The sequence below is a fragment of the Saimiri boliviensis genome, chromosome 6 (genome assembly GCF_048565385.1).
Source record: "Saimiri boliviensis isolate mSaiBol1 chromosome 6, mSaiBol1.pri, whole genome shotgun sequence".
NCBI lineage: Eukaryota > Metazoa > Chordata > Mammalia > Primates > Cebidae > Saimiri > Saimiri boliviensis.
The window spans coordinates 78,724,365-78,746,035 of record NC_133454.1 but is presented as its reverse complement, the minus strand read 5'-3'; the positions used below and the strand labels follow the sequence as shown (position 1 = coordinate 78,746,035).

Genomic DNA, 21,671 nt, shown 5'->3' with positions numbered 1-21,671 from the left:
GTTAAGAAGTCAGGAAAACCTAGTGTCAAGGGCCCCATGGACTGGCTCCCAGTGAAGGTATCATTAATACTACCATGGGTACGTTCCTGGGGAGTAAAGGCTCAAGGATAAGGAGCAGGAGTTACTTAACAGAGGCTGCATGACCACGACAGCCTACGAAAGACACTCAGTAGAGGGCTTGGGTAGCTGTTGCAGTGTGGGAATGTGTCCCTGAGATGCTTATCATGCTAAATTAGGTTTGATTTGTTTCTAGGGGAGGCGATGTGTCTTGTCTCAAGAGCTCCCTTTAACACTGGATGAATTTTGTAGCCCTCATGCGATCAAATCTGGTCCAGGCCTGACAGCAATGTTGAAGATTTTACCATGTAGAGAAAATAGCTCAAGGAGTTACCCGTGACACTCCTTCTTGCTGCTGAGGGAGGAAGTGGGTATAAAAAAGCGTCAGGTGTGTTAATTAGAAAGGATTTTTATCCGGCAGGCAGCAAGTGGCAGGGGAAAACTGTGTGTGTGTGTGTGTGTGTTCTATTCCTGGTCTATTTGATGATGTTAGGACTTCATAACAACCAGGCTTCCTGATGTTTTCTGAGCTCTGGATGGTACAGATGGTGGAGACAAGCCTAGGATAATTCTTTTTAGAAATTATTTTCAGTATCTGCAGAAAAGAGGTCCAAAAAATGGAGTCACTTCCATCTCTCCTGTAAGGTTAAAAAGATAAACATAAACCATTAACATAAGGATTTATGTTTATCTTTTTAAATATTTTAAATTTAATTTTCAATTACAAAAGCAGTGCATATTTCAAATGGCACAGAAATGTATATAGCAAAGATGAAAGTTCTCTCCACAGCTCCCTAATCCCATTCCCCAGCAGTAATCACTGTTAGTTTGCTGTGCTGTTTTTCCACAACTGTTTCTATGCACATGTAAAAAGGAAATTTTATATATTCATTCCGTAAACACTTATTGAGCACCTTATGTGCCAGGTACTATTCTAGATACCAGGAATCTAGCAATGAAGAAACAAGCAAACATCTCAGCCCTCACACGGTTTGCTGAGGAAGCTTGGAGGAAGAAGGTGGAAAACTAACCAATAAACAAGGAAAGATATTACTATCATGTAGCAGAGGGCAATAGGGATATGGAGAGCAGGCCTCCAGGGAAGTGGATAGGAAAGTGCCAGGGCAAGGTGAGGAGTGAGGGGTGAGGAGCATACTCCCCCAAAGTGTGGACTGTGGTCAGGGAAGGCCTCATTGCAAAGTGTCATTTGGGCAGAGACGCAAAGGACAGAAGGAAGCAAGCTATGGAGATATCTGGGGGAAGAGAGTTTTAGGCACAGGGAACAACAAATAGGAAAACCCCGAGGTACCGGAAGGAAGGCCAGAAGAATGAGAGCTGAGAGAGGAAGGGAGGGAGAGCAAAGGCAGAGCAGCAGCAGAGGGAACTCGAAACCAAGGAGGACGCTGGCCTGGAATCTGATGAGAAAGAAAGCCAGTGGAGGGCTTTGAGCAGAAGAGTAACTGACGTGGTTTCAAAAGATAACTTTGGGTATTGTGTTGAAAATAGACTGTAGGTTTATGTATGAATAAGCACATTTAAAAAAAATAAGCTGGATGCAGTGTCTCACATCCGTAATCCCAGCACTTTGGGAAGCCAAGGTGGGAGAATCCCTTCAGGCCAGGAGTTCAGCACTAGTTTGGGCAATATAGTGAGTTCAATACTATTTTGGGCAAAAATACAAAAATGTATTTTTTTGTAGAGACAGGGTCTCACTATGTTGGTTGGTAGCACCTGTAGTCCCAGCTACTTGGGAGTCTAAGGTGGGAGGATCGTTTGAGCCCAGGAGTTCGAGGCTGCAGTGAGCTATGTTTGTGTCACTGCACTGCAGCCTGGGTGGCAGACCAAGAACCTGTCTTAACAAAATAAAAAACAAATATCAATACAATTTGAATAGTGCTATGTGCTATTTTTAACTATAGTGTAGATCAAGGGTATCTCTCTAACATGATAGAGGAGCGACTTCATTTCTTTTATAGCTTCCTGGTCTGTATTTGTTTGAAGACACCAGTATTTATTAGCCCTACCCCTAGTGGTGAACACAGAAGTTATTGCTAATTTTTCTATTGCAAATAGTGCTCAGTGAATATCATTCTTTTTACTCATGGCCAATATTTCTGAAGGATAGACTTGTACAAGTACAATGGCTGACTTAGAACATGCATATTTAAACAATAGATACTACCAAATTACTTTCCCAAAAAATCATACCAATGCATATTGCTTCCAACAGTGAACTGGAGTGTTTATTGCCCCACATCTTTGCTAACATAGATTATTTATCATTGATTCTTTAATTTTTGCAAATCTGATAAGCAAAAAAAATAGTCATTTTAACTTGGCTTTCTTAATAAAACTAAGCATACTGTCTTATGCCTGTGGTCATTTGCATTCCTACTTCTGAGAACATCCATATTCTTTGCCTATTTTTGCACTGAACTGTTTATCCTTTGAATATCATTAAGAAAATAAATTTTAAAATCCCAATTTACACCAGAAAAAAATAATCACTTCTGACCAATTGTGGATTTTCTTTTGTATTGTTATTTTGTAAAGTCTCATTAATTTGCTATTTGGGGACTTTGGGGACAGCCTGCTCTGCAAGTGACCTTTGTACCATCTGTGATCAATTTTAGCAAGATGGCAAAAAAAAAAAAAGATTATATTCTCCAAGGAACAAATTTCTTAAGCTCTATTGTACTTCATAAAGTTCTTCATGTCTAAAGAAAATTAACTAAGACATGGACATCTAGCTATTGTATTTTCATAATACCAGCTAAAAGATGAATTATTTAAGAAATACATTGAATAGTGTGTGTGTGCATGTGTGTGTGCACGTGTGTACACACTGTATTTGGTTGTTTTTAAAACTTGCTGAGATTTTGGAAGAAACAATCCAGACAACTGGCAAACTGGGAAGTATTTTCGTGCCTGGGTTCTTGAGACATTAGGAACATTTAATTCCGTTTATAACAGCTTACTGCTGTTCCTCTTCAGCAACTGAGAAAAATTAATTCAACTGGTACTAATCGAGTACCATTCTGTCCACTCTGTGATTGGGATGAAGCAATAAGAACATAATACTCAAAGGGCCTGGTCTGTTACAAAGTTCACATTGTAACAGAGGGAAACAGAAATTTAAAAGTAAAGCGATAATTTATGGAGAGAATAAAACAGAGAGGATTGGAGGGAGGGTTACTCTCCATATGGTGGCCAGGGAAGGCTCTCGGAGCAAGTGGCTAGGAGCAAGTGGTCAAGCACTAAGGCCCGAGTCAGGGGAGGCAACTGGCATGCGACACGCTCATGGTGGTGCCCGGGGGTTGTGGGGGAGCCCCCTCATCAGTGAGGATCAGTAAATGCAAAGGGCCTAGGGCAGGAAGGAGCTGGGCATTTTCTTCCTTTTTAAAAAGTATTATTATTCTATTTTTTAGAGATGGGGTTTTGCTATGTTACTCAGGCTGGTCTTGAACTCCTGGGTTCAATTAATCCTCCCACCTCAGCCTCCGAGTAGCTGGGATTATAGATGTAAGTCTCTGCACCTGGCTCAGATATTCTATTCTGAATTCTTTCAAAATTGATAAATTATTTGGAAATGATCAGGCAGAGATTTCCTTTTTTGTTTAAACTGAGGAAAATATATAATCTGTATTAGGAATATAGACCAGTGTTAGACCAATATTTATCACATAGACTGAACAGGAAATTCTTTTAATTTAGTAAAATATTGACATGTATAGAACACTTACACTGTGTTTAGCCCTGTGCTGAGCACGTCACCTGTATCATCTCATCTAATCCTCATCCCAAGTCTGTATTAACTCATCCCTTTTTACACATAAAGGAACTGAGACAAAGGACGATAAGCATTTTCCACAACGTCACCCAGCAAGTAAGTGTGGCAGGGGCAGGATTCAAATACAGATCTGACTTGAGTCTATGTTCTTTTTTTTTTTTTTTGGAGACAGACTCTTGCTGTTGTCATCCAGGCTGGAGTGCAGTGGCGCCATCCCAGCTCACTCCAACCTCTGCCTTCCAGGTTCAAGTGATTCTCCTGCCTCAGCCTTCCAAGTAGCTGGAATTACAGGCATCTGCCATCATGTGTGGCTAATTTTTGTATTTTTAGTACAAAATACAAGGGGCTGGGCTGATCTTGAACTCCTGACCTCAAGTGATCCACCCACCTTGGCCTCCAAAAGTACTGGGATTATAGGTGTGAGCCACTGCACCTGACCACAAGTCTATATTCTTAATTCTCAATTTGAGTGCCCTCACCTCTCCTGAATACAGCCTGTGCCCTGGGACCATCTTACTCAAGCTGTACTCATATGCAGAGCCCTCCTTGTACCAGCTCTGTGGGGAATGCTGAGGAAGCCTAGGTAAATAAGACACCAACATTAAGTCACACTTAACCCTCCAGGGAAGGGTCAGAGATGCCTTCCCCAAAGAGAGAAAGCCTATGCTGAGTTTTGAAGGATGCACAGATAATGGCTCAGTGGCGAGGAGTACTCAGCCCGAGGAACAGCCTTGGGAAACGAGGAAGAGCAAGGTGTGCACAGGCCATTATTGACATGTCAATGTCACTGAACCTGGAGTGCCAGGTAGGATGTGGCGGGCAACTAGGCTAATGGAAGGGCATGGCCAACTCATGGAGACCTTGGATATGCTGCTAAGGAGCCTCAACTCTATCTCTAGGTAGCACGTTGCCACTGGAGGATTTACTTGGGAAGTGTCCAGGTTATATGTGTATTCCAGAAGAATCTCTCTGACTATACTGGAGGGAGAATAATTAGAGGCAGAAAGACCAATCTGGGGGCTTTTGAATGTGTTGCCTATGAGAGATTTTTTTTTTTTTTTTTTTTTTTTTTTTGGAGTGAGTCTCGCTCTATTGTCCAGGCTGGAGTGCAGTGGTGCAATCATGGCTCACTGCAACGTCTGCCTCCTGAGTTCAAGCAATTATCCTGACTCAGTCTCCCAAGTAGCTGGGACTACAGGTGCATGCCATCACAGCCTATGAGATACTGAGAACACGAAGACGCTAGATGGAGTAGAGAAACAGCAGTTGGTTGAAGAAATACTTAAGAGGAAAAATGAGCAGCATTTGGGGATGACATGGATTGGGGACTGAGCTCAGAGAATTCTGATGTGGCCTCTGATCCTGGCACTTGCTTCCCATACGTCCCTCATCTCACCCTGCCCTGTTTCATATGCAGGAGACACTGAGAAAAAGTTAGGGGGTTGGTTGAATGATGAGATGAATGTGATCACTGGGGAAGAAATAATCAGAAGAGATTTATAGGAGAAGCAAGAAAAAAAATAGGCTTTGAGAGAGCATGAGAAAGGATGAAAAAGACATAGAAAAGGAGGCTAAAGCCTGAATACTGAGTCAGAGAAAGTGAGGGGATTGCAGGAAGTCAGGGCAAGGAGGTTTTTGAGCCAGGGAGTGAAGGAATCCGAAAAAGACTTCAGAGAGGCGCATCACTGGTAGAAAGGAAAGGGCGGTGGCCAGGAGGGTCAGAAAGCCAGGGCAATGTTGGAAGGTATTGCAGCAATCCAAGTAAGAGACGGTGAGGATCTAAGGGACATGCGTCCCATGGAGATGAAGAACAGGGGATAGAGAGGAGGGACACAGCTGTAGGATGCTGCTGCTGAGTGAAGGGGCAGTGGGGAGAGAAGCCAGGGAGAGCTGTGGTTTGGATCCTTGGTGACTGGGAGGATACAGATGCCTGTAAAAGAGGAGAAAAGCCAGAGGTCAGGGAGAGAAGTGCTCCCCATGAGCAATGAGATTTCTAGGCAGAGGTGTCCATGAGTGCCTGGGAGTCTAGTGAAGCAACTTCTTCTCTTCATGTCCAGCCTAACTTGCCTAATCCCATGTCTGTACACACAGGATCAGAGCTGCCTCCTGTTAAAATGGATGGACCGTCCATGCCCCTATCTAAGGCCATGCCTCTATCTTCCACTCGAGCTGGAGCCTGTCCTCTCTCAACTTCTCAAGAATGTTGCCCCTGCTGTCGTCCCCATCGACCCCTCCCATCTCAGAATTCTTCTCTACTAGGTAATTTCCAACAGCACGCAAACCTATCTCCTGTCTTAAAAACCAAAGTAACCCTCCATTGACTTCACGCTTCTCTGTAGCTACTGCCTCATTTCTGTGTCCACCCATTCTGTGTAAAATGAAACTCTTTGAAGGAGCCATAGTCGTACTTTCTTTGCCTCCTTACCTAACCTCTCCACAGATTCCTCTGGCCTCTCTGGTGCCGAATCCAGCTGCCCTTTCTCACTCCCCATTGGGGCATCCTCTCTGCTGATCACTCCCTCTCCTAGAAACACTTTCTTCTTGTGGGTTTCAGACACAACACATTTCTGCTTCTCCACCTACCTCACTGGCTGCTCCCTTTTCATTTTCAATACTGGTTCCCGTTCCTTCCCTATTTTCTGATTATCCTAGGGCTGAGTCCTTCATACCCTCCTCTGTCTTCACACTCTCCTTGGTGACCTTACCCAGTGCCACAGCTTTAAATACTGTCACGTGCTGGTGATTCTGAAACTGCCCTCTCCAGCTTCAATGTCCCAGAGATGCTGAACATTTAAGAACGCACATACACTGTCTCTCCAAGTAAAATATATATGGATGCTCATTTATTCATAAACTATATATTTACACTATTGACTAGTATACTATGTTCATCACAAAAGACAGAACGAGATAAAGATTAAATAAACTAATTTAAAATAACTGGCTAGCATCTTAAGTAGAGTCTTTACAACTGGGAAGGGTTCATTATTATTAGTAGTGGTTGCAAATCTATTTGCCATATAGTCTTTTTGAGCATTGCTGGTGCGTTAGGTGAACTCTTGACAGATGGGAATAAATCATAGCTGTTTCTGTCGTATGAAATAGTGTGACAAAGAGCTAAGACAACAGCGGCCCCTTATAGGCAGTTTTGCTTTCTGTGGTTTCAGTTACCTGGGTCAACCGTGGTCCGAGAATATCAAATGGAAAATTCCAGAAATAATTTATAAGTTTTAAATTGTCCACTGCTCAGAGTGGCATGATGAAATCTCATGCTGTCCTGCTCCATCCTGCCTGGGACACAAACCCTCTCTTCATCCTGCGTACCCACGCTGTATACCCTCAGCATCCTGCCTGGGACATGAGCCCTCTCTTCATCCCGTGTACCCACACTGTATGCCCTCACCATCCTGCCTGGGACATGAACCCTCTCTTCATCCTGTGTACCCACGCTATATGCCCTCACCATCCTGCCTGGGACATGAGTCCTCTCTTCATCCCGTGTACCCACACTGTATACCCTCACCATCCTGCCTGGGATATGAATCATCCCTTTATTCCACGTCCCCACGCTGTGTGCCCTTCCCCTTGTTAGTCACATAGTAGTCATCTCAGTTATCAGATTGACAGATCACAAGAAGGATGAGCATAGTACTATAAGATACTTTGAGAGAGAGACCATATTCACCTAACTTTTTATTACAGTATGCTGTGATAATTGTTTTATTATTGTTAATCTCTTGCTGTGCCTACTTTGTAAACGAAACTTTATCATGAATAAGCACGCATAAGAAAGGCCCTAGTGTATACAGGGTGTGGTACTCTCTGTGGTTCCAGGTACCCACTGGGGGTCTTGGATGGGAATCCTCCACCCCGCTGTGGACACAGGTGGCTGCTGTGCTGGGAGGAGAAGACACGCCCACGGGCACTATCCTGTGGTGCACATGGGCTCACGTCATGGTTACACCCCTCAGTCGGGTGTTCTTCCCAGGAATCCATCAGAACTGCTCTCTATTTTGTGATGGTTTAGTTAAAACTCGATAATACAGGTCAGGACATCTCATTACCCAGGCATAGCTAAGCTGTAACTGTTCTCTATGTATTGAGAGGCAAGAGTCAGTCAGTGCCTTGTGCTGGAGTTGTGGGTGCCAGTGATTCTCTTTTTTTGGCGACCCAGGGTCCTCACATGTGTCTTGTGCCTCACAGAGATGGGGACTGGCTGGGAGGCTGCTCTTACACCGTCTTCTAAACCAGGGGAGCTTCGTTTGTCTTATTTTAGGTGAAAATTCATAGGCATAGGTGTAGAAATGTGCTCCCACCCGGTGGATCAGCTTGTCAACCCCTGAGGTATAGAATTCCGCCTCAGAGCTCACCAGTAGAACCCATGCCTTCTTAGTATGTGTACTTGGAGGGCCAACTGGCATCTCAAACTCAATGTTCCCAAGCAAAACTTCTCCCAAGAGGAGCATCAAATCAAATCAAACCAGCATCCTCCCTCCCAAATCAAACCAGCATCTCCAGAAAGGGCACCTCTTCTTACCCAGTTGCTCGAGTTGAAAGCCTGAGTCATCTTGACCTCTCTCTTTCTGTCATGTTCCTCATCTAGTCTGTGTGCAAATCCTGTCAGCTCCGCCTTCACGTGATTTCCTTTATCCGACCAGTTTTCTCCTCCTCCATTATTATGACGGCTTTGTTTCAAACCAGCATCATCTCTTGCTCAGTCTGTCGTACCAGGCTCTGAATTGTTCTCCTCAGCCTGCCCTCCATCTGTTCTCCACCCGCAGCCAGGATATCTCTTAGAAACATAAATCAGGCTGGGTGCAGTGGCTCACTTTGGGATGCTGAGGTAGAGGATCACTTGAGCCTAAGAGACCCCATCTCTGCAAAAAGTTAAAAAACTAGCTGGACATGGTGGTGCAGGCCTGTAGTTTCAGCTACTCAGGAGACTGAGGTGGGAGGATCAGTTGAACCCAGGAGGTCAAGGCTGCAGTGAGCCATGATCACTCCACTGCACTCCAGCCTGGGTAACAGAGCGCAACCCTGTCTCCAAAAAAAAAAAAAAAAGAAAAAGAAAAGAAAAATCAGATTATGTCATTCCACCATTTCAAACCTCCAACACACTTTGAAAAAGGTCTAATTTTCCTTGCCATTGCCTTCAAGCATCCACATGATCTGGCCCTTGCTTGCTTTTTAAAGTTCATCTCTTACTGTACTATCCCTTATGCTGTGTTCCTGCTACACTGCCCTCCTTGCTATTAGGCAATCTCATTGCAGGGCTGTTTCCTACTTTTTTTTTTTTTTTTTTTTTTTTTTTGAGACAGGGTCTCGCTCTGTCACCCAGGCTGGAGTGCAGTGGTATGATTTTGGCTCACTGCAGCCTCTACCTTCTGGGTTCAAGCTATCCTCTCATTATGATACTCAGCTAATTTTTTAAGGTGATTTTGGAAAGACAAGGTCTCACTGTATTGCCCAGGCTGGTCTTGAACTCTGGGATCAAGCAGTCTTCCTCCCTCAGCCTCCCAATGTGTTAGGATTAAAGGCGTGAGCCACAGTGCCTGGCCTATTTCCCACATTTTATTCTGGTCTCTGCTCAGAAAGGCCTTTCTTGGCCACACTTCTAAAATAGCATACATACAGACTCCATCCCTACCCCGTCTTTATCTTCTTGCCTTGTTTTCCTTTTCTTCATCATACCACTACTTGCATCCTATTATATATTTATTTGTTTGCTCACTAATTGAGATTAATTGCTCATTTATTTACTGCCCTGAGAACCCTATTAGGGCAGGTCATGTCCATCTTTTCTGCTGTGTCTCCTAAAATGGTACTCAGCACATAATCAGTGTTCAGTAAGTAAGTATTGAATGAATGAGTGAGTGAATCTTCACAAGGACAACGGATGAAATCCCAAGGACAGTAGAAAACGTTAAAAGAGGCTGAAGGGCAAATCTTTGGAGAAATATTTAAATCAAGGGCAAAAGAGGCACCCTAAAGGAAGTGAAATCTCAGCTCCAGTTAACTAGGCATGAAAAGAACTTAGTGTGCATTTGGGAACCCAATGAGGAAGAAGGTGTCAAGCTGGGCTCATTTCTCTGCCCTAACTATAGGAATGTTTTTAAATAGCAAACCTGAGCACAGGTAAAAAACCTGGACAATGAAAAATCAATCTGTCAGCCCAAGAAGGCACTATCCCCTGTTATCCTGGGGACAGCCATTTAAAGAGGGCTCAAACCAGCCTCCTGAGGCCAGTGCTGCCTGGGGCACCAGGGCCTCTGAACTGGGACAAAGCAACAGCCCTGTGATACCCTGGGAATCCAAGTGGGCTGCTTGTGGCTCTTCTTCAGAAGTCAAGGCGTGATTCTTAAGAAAGCAGTCAAATGCTAGAGGGTGACCTCTTTTATTAGATTCATCATCTTAGCCACAGAGAGACCATAGTGTTTGTCCATAGCCTGAAATACTCAAAGGCCTCAGTGCTGAAAAGAGGCCGAGCCTTGAGGCCTCTTTGTCGCCATTAATCCTCATCCTGCTGGTCTGTCCCTTTTGCATCAGAAAAGCTTTCTCGTATCTTTTTTAAAGAGGGAGAGAAAACAGCTGTGTGGGATTTGAGAGTGGGATTTTAATGGTCACTGAAGGCACACAAAAGCTTTGCTGTGATAGTGAAGTGTTCTGGGGGCAATTGACTGCTTTGTCCTGGGCAGCAAAACAAGCTGGCTGCTGAAGGAGAAGAGAGAGGCAACTGGAGCACGTGACTGAGGTCTCTGCAGGCCAGATTCTCAGTACATTTGCAAAGAGCTGTTTCAGACATCCCTTCATGATATTTCAGAGTGGCCTATTAGTGTTTAGCTCATTTTTACCTTGTGGAAGAGTCAAATCTATTTGGAAGGTGCTTGGCATGAATTATTTCTGCAGGTCTTTCTCCCTGGGAGGAAAATGGAAATTGTGACTGACAATATGAGTTTGTTTATGTGAAGCAGGCCTTTCACTGTGAGGAAAAGGAACCGGTGCCCTCTTTTCCACGGGGCAGTCTGAGGGGTTTCTCAGGCCTTTGAGCAGTTAAGAAATGGCACAGATATGGGATATTGTGAGTCCTCTCTAAAGGTCACCTTGCAAAGGCTGCGGCAGTTGAAAGAGTTCTCAGGAGCAGGGGACAGCAGAGCAGTAGGAGCCCGTCCCGGTCCCTGGCTCAGTGATAAACTGGTGTTGTCCACCTGCTGAGGGCATCTGTTTTCTGCCAGAGGATCCTTGATGGAACAGACCACAGTGTGTGACTCTAAGCTGTGATTAATGGGGCTGTTAGAATCATTGTCACCATATGGGCGCTTTCCCTTTCATGGATAACTATTATAAAAACAGCTCTTCTTCAGATAGAAATGACTGGGCAGAGGGGCTCTGGACAGCCTTGGTTTTACCCACTTTCTGCCAATCTTCATGACAGGTGGGCTCCTTAGAGTTGTGAAGGAATTATTCTCTGATTTACTGGCCTGCTACAGATACTGGAAGAGTCAAATGGGACACAGGGTAAAATGTGAATTCCTAGTACAGAATTCAGCCCAGCTTTGCATGAAAGATGGGCTGGAAGCAGAGTGATATGGAAACCATTATTCAGTAGGGCTGCATTTAAAGAAGTCTGCATTTAAATATACTCTGTTTGCCACAGATTTGTGCATCAATCACAAAATATTGTTTGCCAATAAAACAAGAGTTTGATTCACTTTTAATTTTTTTTTAATATAAAATTGTGGCCGGGAACGATGGCTCACACCTGTAATCCCAGCTCTTTGGGAGGCCGAGGTGTGTGAATCACCTGAGGTCAGGAGTTCGAGACCAGCCTGGCTGGCATGGTGAAACCCCAGTTCTACTAAAAATACAAAAAGTAGCCGGGTATGGTTGTGCGTGCTTGTAATACCAGCTAGTTGGGAGGCTGAGGCAGGAAAATCACTTGAACCTGGGAGGCAGAGGTTGCAGTGAGCTGAGATCACATCATTGCACTCCAGCTTGGGCAACAAGAGCAAAACTCCATCTCAAAAAAATATATATACATATATATATACATATGTATATATGTACATATATATACACATATATACATATATACATATATATACATACATACATATAATTGTATTTGAATCATATATGAATATTGTAAAAGAAAATCCAAGACATATAAGAGTATTAGATTTAGATATTAGGATAGACTTTATTGATTGGTTACATTGAATTGTAGAAATAATATTTAAAATGTGGCATATTTTAGCTTACCATGATCCAAAGGCTTGATTTTTTTAAGATTATGGAATGAATAATTAAAAGACATTTTTATTACTGGTAACAGAGAGCTTTGCCATGTTTAACACTAAGGGTATATATGCAAATTGCATTTGTAGAATAGGATGAAAACCCATTTCCCTCATTACAGACACTGGAGTGATATAACAGCTAACTTTATTATGTGTTTTTTTTTTCTGTTTATTGGCAGCTTACATATAGAGAAAGTTTGTTCCAGTTAAACTCTCCTAGCCCCAGAGAATCCTTGATAAAGTCTTCAATTGCACTTAAATCTGATCTTTTGTTAAATAACTTTTTCCTTTTTAAACTAAAAGCTCTTGTTCTTACCATACTGTAAGTGTATTTCACAAATTAGCTGTGGGATTTTGGCCAAATTATTAACCTCCCGAAGTCTCTGTTTCTGTAAAATGGTACTAACAATGGCACGTAGATCCTTAGGGCTGTATTAAGGAATAAATGAGATGCTATATGTAGAGCTTTTGGCATGGTGTCTAGTATAAGTACTCAACAAATGTTAGTCATTAGAAATGCTGCTTTGATGACTCTGATGATGATGGTTGAGTATTATACTAGGGAGCCAAATTTGGTACATCTGCTTTATATTCATACCCTAAAATAAGGTACAAATCTACGTTTAACAGTACTAAAAATAGAATCAGAAGCAAAGTTTATAAATTTCCTTATTTATCAGCATTTACACTTTGTTGTATTGATTTTTTGTTTTCTTTGATAGAGTTTCACTCTGTTGCCCAGGCTGGAGTGCAGTGGCACCATCTCAGCCCATTGCAACCTCCTTGATTGCAGAGTTCAAGTGATTCTCCTGCCTCAGCCTCCCTAGTAGCTTGGATTACAGTTGTGCACCACCACACCCAACTAGTTTTTCTGTTTTTTTTTTTTTTTTTTTTTTTTAGTAGAGATGGGGTTTCTCCATGTTGGCCAGGCTGCTCTCAAACTCCTGACCTCAGTTGATCCACCCACTTTGGTCTCCTAAAGTGCTGGGATTACAGGCATGAGCCACTGCACCTCGCCGGTTGTATCAATTTATTATGAATCTGAAGTGTGCTATTTTGTAAGAGTCATGAGATCACCACCTACCCCAGCCAGCCACCAGAGAAGGAGCTTTTCAAAACACAGTTTCTGGTCATCGTCCTCTCCTTTGTTTTCTTTTTTTCTTTTTTTCTTTTTTAGAGAAGGGGATCTCATTCTCACTGTGTTGCCAAGGCTGGACTCAAATTCCCAGGCTCGGGCGATTCCATTTCAGCTTCCCCAGTAGCTGGGACTACAGGCATACACCACCATGCCTGGCTTCTGTCCTTCCAGTGATTTCTTCACCTGCAGAATAAAATCCAAATGCCTGGTACTCAAGAACCTCTGCAGTCTATTCCCAACCTTTTCTCTCCTCTCCTCCCGATTTAATGCATGAACCTTTCGAACCTGCCTCCTTTTTCCGCCTGGGAAGATCCTATTCATCCTTCAAGGCCTGACACAAATGTGACCTCCTCTAGGACACCTTTCAGGATGCCACCAGACAGAATTAATAACACTCTGTTTTTTTAGCACTAGACCTATGTTCAATGAATGATTTTCACCTTTATAATGGTTCCAAAAGCCCTGTGAAGTAGGGAGATCCAGGATTTAAAAAATCTCTCTTCAACCGTCAAGTGCTTGTGCTACAAAAATAATTAGAACCCCTGTGATCCCTGTCCTCAGGGAGCTCATGGTCTTGGGAGAGACGGACCTGTAAACACCTCTAACAGGGGCGATAGGGATCATGCTGTGCAGAGGTGTGCAGAGAGAACTGAGGCAGGGCACGCTGTGTATCCAGGGAGTTTGCATGGGGGGTGGTGTGGTCAGGGCCATCATCTATTTGCCTTCATCTCTAGAACTCACATCATCCTTCCTTGGCCTTTGTGTCACACTGACCAGATTGTTTCCCTTTTGGCTAGTCAGTTGCAGGGCTGGGACCTATTATGATGGAGCGCAAGAACGCTGCATTTTATGTCCAAATGGAATCTTCCAAAATGAGGAAGGACAAATTATTTGTGAACCATGCCCAAGACCAGGAAGTTCTGGGGCCATGAAGACCCCAGAAGCTTGGAATGTGTCTGAATGTGGAGGTAAGGATGCTGTCTGTTCCTTCCTACTCCTCCCATCTCTGATGTCATTGTTTAGACAGAGGCATCTCAAGGACTCCAGACCGTGCACACTCACCTGGGGCTTCCTACAAGCAGGGACCATGTTGGTTTGATTCATCTTTGGCTTACCAGTGCCTGGGATCAGTGCCTGACACATGCTGGGCAGATACTCATTTGAGCAAATAGATGAAGATGGGGCAGAATACACTAGCAGAAGAGTGTAAGTCTTGCAACTGGGTGCTTTATTCACTGGAAATAAGTACACCTGCAATCTGAGTGAGTTCTGTGTCTATAGGCACTGTTTGAAAGTGTTAAAATGAGAGGAGGTCTGGGGTTTTTTCCATCTTTAGTCTCAAATTTGTAGCTTTTTTATTTAAAATAAATAATCTGTTTATTTTTTTAAAACTGGGACCTCCTCTGTGAAGAGCTTTTAATCGTCTCTTACAAGATGTTAACTTTGAAGTCAATCTCAAGCTCTGTGGGCTTTCCTACTTATTTTATTGTTAAATGTCTGCCTTTTATTAAATGGGAGAAGGGCTGGCTGTATTGACACTCTGTGGACTCCAACGGCAGGTGCGATCTGAATGGTGATTTGTATCTGATGGCCATGGCGGAGTACACAAGGCTCCCTGTGCTGCTCCTGCAGCTGTCCTTAGAGTGACTCCCACCTAAATGACTCCAAACTCAACTGCAAGGCTGTTTCTGGCTTAAAAATCAAATCCTCATATTGATTGTGTGACTCCTGTCATATCTTTGGCCTGTTATTAAACTCCAAAACTAACTGCAATGTTGATAAGGAGGGACATTTTGGCATCCACTCACCCTTGTATGTGACCTTATTATTTTTATTTTTTTCTTGAGACAGAGTCTCACATTGTTACCCAGGCTGGAGTGCAGTGGTGCAATTTTGGCTCACGGCAACCTCTACCTCCTGGGTTCAAGTGATTGTCATGCCTCAGCCTCCCAAGAAACTGGGATTACAAGTGCATGCCACCACACCCCCACTAATTTTTGTATTTTTAGTAGAGATGGGTTTTGCTATGTTGGCCAGGCTGGTCTCAAACTCCTAACCTCAGGTGATCCACCCACCTCGGTGCCTCCCAAAGTGCTGGGATTACAGGCATGAACTGCCACCCTCAGCCTATGTGACCTTATTAAGAAAAATTTAGGCCAGGCATGGTGGCTCATACCTGTGACCCTAGCACTTTGGGTTCAGGATCACTTGAGCTCAGGTGGCTAACCCTAACCCTAAGACCGGCCTGGGCAACATAGTGAGACCTTGTTTGTGGAAAAAAATGTTTTTAAAAAATTTGCTGGGCATGGTGGCACATGGTAATCCCAGCTACTAAGGTGGCTGAGGTGCAAGGATTGCTTAAGCCCAGTAAGTCAAGCTGCACTAAGCTGTGATTGTGCCACTGCACTCTGGCCTAGGCAACAGAGTGAGACCCTATCTCAAAAAAAAAAATGATAGCAATAAGAATATTAGTAATACTGCTTATTATAGCTAACAGGTGTTGAATATTTACTTATGCCAGGCATCATGCTAAGTATATTATATGAATTATGAACTATGAATAATTCATAGAATCATTACAACTCTGTGAGGCTAAAGTGACTCTTTTAAGGTCACACAGCCAACGGCAGGATGTGGAATCGGAACCCAGGTCTGACAGGCTCCAGGCTCCTCCCAAGGGTGTGTGTTCTTGAAATGCTATCATATCTATAACTTATGGGGAAAATAAGACCACTATGATTGAATGGAGGAGAGATGATTAAGAATATAAGAGAGAGCAGATTTTGATAGTATATTGCCAATGACTAATTCCTGGGGAACATGTGCTTTTAGAAATCCTTTCGTTTTTGGCTGTGTTTCTTGTCCCAGGTGTAACGTGTATAAGATCTAACTTAGTAAATAGTATCATTAAAACAGGGGAGACTCTGAGTTACTCTTTTTTTTTTTTTTTTTTTTTTTTGAGATGGAGTTTTGCACTGTCTCCCAGGCTGTAGTGCAGTGGTACAATCTCCGCTTCCTGGGTTCAAGCAATTCTCCTGCCTCAGCCTCCCGAGTAGCTGGGACTACAGGCACATACTACCACACCCAGCTGTGTATGTGTGTGTGTGTGTGTGTGTGTGTTTAGTAGAGACGGGGTTTCATCATGTTGGCCAGTATGGTCTCCATCTCCTGACCTCGTGATCTACCCGCCTCAGCCTCCCAAAGTGCTGGGATTACAGGCATGAGCCACAGTGCCAGGCCTACTCTTTTTTCTTGTTTTTGATAGAGACAAAGTCTTGCTGGATCACCCAGGCTGGAGTGCAGTGGCGCAATTATGGCTCACTGCAGCCTGGAACTCCTGGGCTCAAGTGATCCTCCTGCCTCAGTCCCAGAGTGGCTGGGACTACAGACATGTGCCGCTATGTCTGGCTAATTGTAAAATTTTTTGTAGAGATTGGGTTTTGCCATGTTGCCTAGGCTGGTCTTGAGCTGCTAGGCTCAAGTGATTTTCCTGCCTCAGCTTCCCAAAGTGCTGGGATTACAGGGATGAGCCATCAAGCCCAGGCCGGGTCACTCTTTATATCACTAGGATGTAATCAGCTAGGTAAGGGGGTACTTCTCGGTCTAATTACTAAGTTGATTCCAGGGCAGCGAACTCTCTCCTGCATTGCAGGGGATGCTTGGCCAGTGAGTAGGCCTAAGCCTGAGAACTATCAGGCCTTCCCATACTTTGGAAGCAGTTGACACTTGACTTTTGTTTTCCAGCTTTGCACAGCTGTGCTGTGCAGCTCTGTGTGTAAACATCAGGCACTCATATGCCATTGCCTCAGGGTCAGAAGCAGGGCAGCATTGACTGTATGCTCTCTGACTGAGGTGGGAACTGAGGTCAGCATGGGGCAACAGGACCGAAGTTGATCTCATCTGGAGAGTCGGGGGCAAGGGTCTGCCTGGGGGCCTTGCTCACCTAAAGCTATTGGTCCTTCCAGGTCTGTGCCAACCTGGTGAATATTCTGCAGATGGCTTTGCACCTTGCCAGCTCTGTGCCCTAGGCACATTCCAGCCTGAAGCTGGCCGAACTTCCTGCTTCCCTTGTGGAGGAGGCCTTGCCACCAAACATCAGGGAGCTACTTCCTTTCAGGACTGTGAAACCAGAGGTGAGCACTGGCCGCTTGCCTTTTTCTAGGGCTGGATTTCCCTTCCAAGTATCATGGGAGTCCGGTGAGGCTCTAATCAAGCCCAGCCTGACGCAGTGCCTCAGTGGCTGGGGGTTCAGATCCCAGCTCCACTCACCCCTGGCAGGATGTGCAGGGGCACTGGAACTCACTGGACAAGCTGTCCTCAGCCACCTTACCCACTTTGGACAGGCTGACAAGGGACAGTCAGGCACTGATGAGCCAGTTTGGTACACAGGTTCCCCTGGTTCCTTCCTCCAGCCCTCCTCCATCTCGGTGCCCTGACCTAGAGCTTCCCCCCAGTACTCCTTCTCCAGAACCCTACTCCAGCTGCCTTTTCCCAGGGAGCCCAACTCTAAACCCAGCCTCGGTTCTGCAACTGCCTGCCTCCCATACTCACAGACATGCTCTGTGTGAAGACTTGAGTTGTGATAATTGATGCCTGAAAATCTGCATGAACCATAAACTCATTGGAGATACACACATATCTTGTTCTTCTGTATTTCTCTGTTTCATGAGCCCTATCCAAACTGCCTGTTTAGGGAATTAAGTGTTGATCAGCTCCAGATTGGTAGGAAAGTCCTACTTCATTTGCACATAAAAATTTATTTCACAGACTTTAAAATCTTTTGTGCTGCATTTGATTAAAAATAGTCTTTTTTTCCTGTTCTTTTCACCCTCCCTCGCCCACAGTTCAGTGTTCACCTGGACATTTCTACAACACCACCACTCACCGATGTATTCGTTGCCCAGCGGGAACATACCAGCCTGAATTTGGAAAAAATAGTTGTGTTTCTTGCCCAGGAAATACGATGACTGACTTTGATGGCTCCACAAACATAACCCAGTGTAAAAGTAGGTCTCTCTCTAAGGCTTTTCACAGTCCTGGCTAAGAACATATGTGTCTGGGTCCAACTCAGAGCAGGGGGCACGGGGCAGAGGTCCAGTTCATTCGGAACCACATAGATGTTATGAGCCTAGCTCACAGCCATGCAGACCAATGTGGAGAGAGAGCAGGGCCTGACCGTGCAGAGTGACTCATCTTTATTGGTCCTGGCTCCTTCCTCGGGCATACTTACCAGCTGTACTCATCTTGATTTCCTCCCTGGAGCATAATTTCAGTCCAGCCTTACTCAGCACACATTGTTTGAGGACCTGTTAGGTGCCTGGCATTCTGCTGGGAACTTGGTTGATAGCAAGCAGAATAAGTCAGCATCGCTGACCCTGCAAGGAGCTCAGGCGGTGAGACTGTAGGGGAAGGAGCGACTGACTGTCTTGAGAGATGAGGAAAGGCTTCTGGAGGGTGTGAGAAGGTTTTCATGGAGAGGATGGGGAAAGAGCAGGAGAAAGAGCCTTATGTTTGAGCGAGGAGCTGAGGGAGGCACAGACGGAGGAGACCCCTGGACCTCAGGCTAGAATGTGCTGAAGGGAGTCTCAGGCAGACCAGGAGGTGGAGCCTTGGATAGACATTGAGCAGACTGATTTGTGTTTTATAGGAAGGGGGAAGCAAATCATTTAAGGACTTGCCGTCTGGGGTGTTTTTTTAAAAGCCATTATTTATAACCAAAATTACAACAAAAACTCTGTAGTAAAGGCCAAAAGTAAATCCCAGCTAATCTTTAAGACAGCAATCAGAGAAGCAAAGAGGCCCCCCTAAACTGGAGGAGCTTGGGACTGAATGAGGCAGTGAATCATTCAAACCTTATGATTGAAAGGTCATCTGGTTTTCTTTCTATGCCAAGGAAGTCCTTTTAACAGCATCTTTATAAGTAGCCTTCCATCAAGTCTCTTCTTGAATACCTGCTACGACAGGAGGTGCGCTACCTTGTATCTTAGCTTGTTGGTAAATTAGACTTTAGAAAGTTCAGAAAGTGTTAGAAAATTCTTCCTCATACCAAGATGAATGTTCCCTTGTCTTCTACCACCTGGCCCTTGGTTGGCCCCATGGGGGCCCTGCTAGAGCCTTATGGCACAGTTCCTAGTACTGAAGGCAGTTCTTGGCTCCGTGGCTCCCCCTTCCTCCTCTTTTCTTCCAAGAAGAAAAGCCTATAGATTTTTTTTTTTTTCTGCTAGTAACAATAAATCCCAGTCGTAACAAGAGAGGGAAAAAGTAATCCCTTCGACATCTTCTCTTGCATAGACTTACCTGACAGTATTAAGTAATGAGCTCCTTGCGAGCAAAGACTGTGTCTGTCTCATTTCTGAGCTCTCAGAGCTTTGGGTGACATTTCTGTGATGAGTGGGATTAGATGAATGAAGATGTGGCTGGGCGCTGTGGGTGAGGGAGGGGTCTGTGCATATGTGCATGTGTGTGTGCAGCCTCTGCCTTTGGTGCCATGTATAAGTATCCAGCATGCCTTGTATCTACTGATAACTTATTTGAGTTTTCTTCCTTCTTTAAAAATAAAATATGGGTTGGGTGCAGTGGCTCATGCCTATAGTACCAGCCCTTTGGGAGGACGAGGCCTGGATAGCTTGAGCCTTTAAGTTCAAGACCAGCCTGGGCAACATAGACCTTGTCTCTACAAAAAAAAAATGAAAAAAAGAAAAAAAAAAAACTGGCCAGGCATGGTGGCACTTGCATATGGCCCCAGCTTCTTGGGAGGTTTGAGCCCAGGAGGTCAAGGCTGCAGTGAGCCATGATCGTACCACTGCACGCCAGCCCTGGCAGCAGAGAGACCTCATCTCAAAAAAAATTAAAAAATATTTAAAATTCAAAATGAATAAAAAATAAAATGTGGTCTTGACCAGAGAGAAAAGTGAAAAATATGTCTGACTTATCTTCACAAAGGTCTGAAAAAGGGTCAGATAATCTCTACAGAGCGATCAGCTCTGTTTCCCCTATTTTGAGAGACCTAGAAGTTGTCTCATGGTTCCTCTGACACTTGGACTTGGTAAACAAAATATTGAAAGCTAAATTTATCCTTCTGTTTACAAATACCTGCCCTGACCTTGAACACTTTCAGGCTAATGAGAAAACAGTGCCTCAAGAACTCAGAGGGGTAGACTCCTTGTTGGGAGGTAATGGTTTGGCTGCCACAGGGGAACCTGGGTGTTACAGGACAGACTCATTCCCAGATGGTATCATTTTCATGTCCCATTCCTGGGAGGTGACAGGGATGCTGCAGGGCTCAGCAAACTAGCGGTGGTCAGGACATAGATGACAGTTTCGTGCCATAATTCAGGGCATTTTCTTTTCCAGACAGAAGATGTGGAGGGGAGTTGGGAGATTTCACTGGATACATTGAATCCCCAAACTACCCAGGCAATTACCCAGCCAACACCGAGTGTACATGGACCATCAACCCGCCCCCCAAGCGCCGCATCCTGATCGTGGTCCCTGAGATCTTCCTGCCCATAGAGGATGACTGTGGAGACTATCTGGTGATGCGGAAAACCTGTGCGTCTCACTCCCTCCTTCCCGCGCCCTCCCCCCTCCTCCACCTCGCCCCATGCCCACTGGGAAGCCTGATGACCTGCTCCCCAGGCTTTCCATGTGAGGAGCAGGCCTAGAATGTCACCTCCATATTAGAACAGAGGGGGAACATGATATAGAGTTGGCGAGAGACAAAATGTAAACAAACCACACACTGAAACATCTTGCTGGAACCCAGAGGTAGTGATCCTGCAGGTCAGTCTTCCCCGCTGTGCTCACTGGGCTGTGTTGAACCCTCTTCCACAAGGACACAGAGAGCCAGTGAGAATTTTCCAGTGCTGGCCACAGACATGCCCTCATGCTGAGTAGCAACTGATGACTTGGGGACTGACGGAGCCTGGCCAGGTGGGGACCTGTCCTCCTATCCTGATTCAGGGCCCAGTGTCCATAAAGGAAGACTGCTGTCAACACAGCTTAGAGGGAGTGTAATGAGGGGCTCTGCAGCCAGGTTACCTGGATCTCTGTCCCAGTTCCACCTTTTAGTTGTTCTGTGATTTTGGGCACACATTCTGAATCTTTCTGCACTTCAGTCTTCTTACCTGTTAAAATGGGGCTAATAACAGTTGCTAGCTTATAGGGTTATTATAAGGACTAAAGGAGTTCACAGTTGTGAAACACTTAGAATAATAGGCCAGGCACTGGCTCATGCCTATAATCCCAGGCCGAGGGAGGAGGCTGAGGCAGGAGAATCACTTGAGTTCAGGAGTTTGTAACCAGCCTGGGTGAGGCCCTGTCTCTACAAAAAATTTTTTTAAATTAGCTGGGCCTGGTGGTGCACACCTGTGGTCCCATCTACTTGGGA

The 21,671-nt window shown here is 44.7% G+C and overlaps 1 protein-coding gene across 12 annotated transcripts in view; it reads left to right on the top strand.

Annotated features, from left to right (window-relative positions):
* Positions 1–21,671, top strand: part of SCUBE2 (signal peptide, CUB domain and EGF like domain containing 2) — an 84,914-nt gene that overhangs the window by 43,393 nt on the left and 19,850 nt on the right. For 6 of the 12 annotated variants that reach the window (XR_012518088.1, XM_074401070.1, XM_074401071.1 and 3 more), the window contains 5 exons: positions 5,939–6,106; positions 14,080–14,250; positions 17,248–17,415; positions 18,127–18,288; positions 20,636–20,833. Coding sequence is in view for 11 of the 12 variants with exons in the window: in XM_074401070.1 (XP_074257171.1) it covers positions 5,939–6,106; positions 14,080–14,250; positions 17,248–17,415; positions 18,127–18,288; positions 20,636–20,833 (867 nt within the window). In the remaining variant the exon portion in view is untranslated. The remainder of the gene's footprint in view (positions 1–5,938; positions 6,107–14,079; positions 14,251–17,247; positions 17,416–18,126; positions 18,289–20,635; positions 20,834–21,671) is intronic. The other 6 variants (XM_074401072.1, XM_039470802.2, XM_039470809.2 and 3 more) reach the window with 1 other exon arrangement.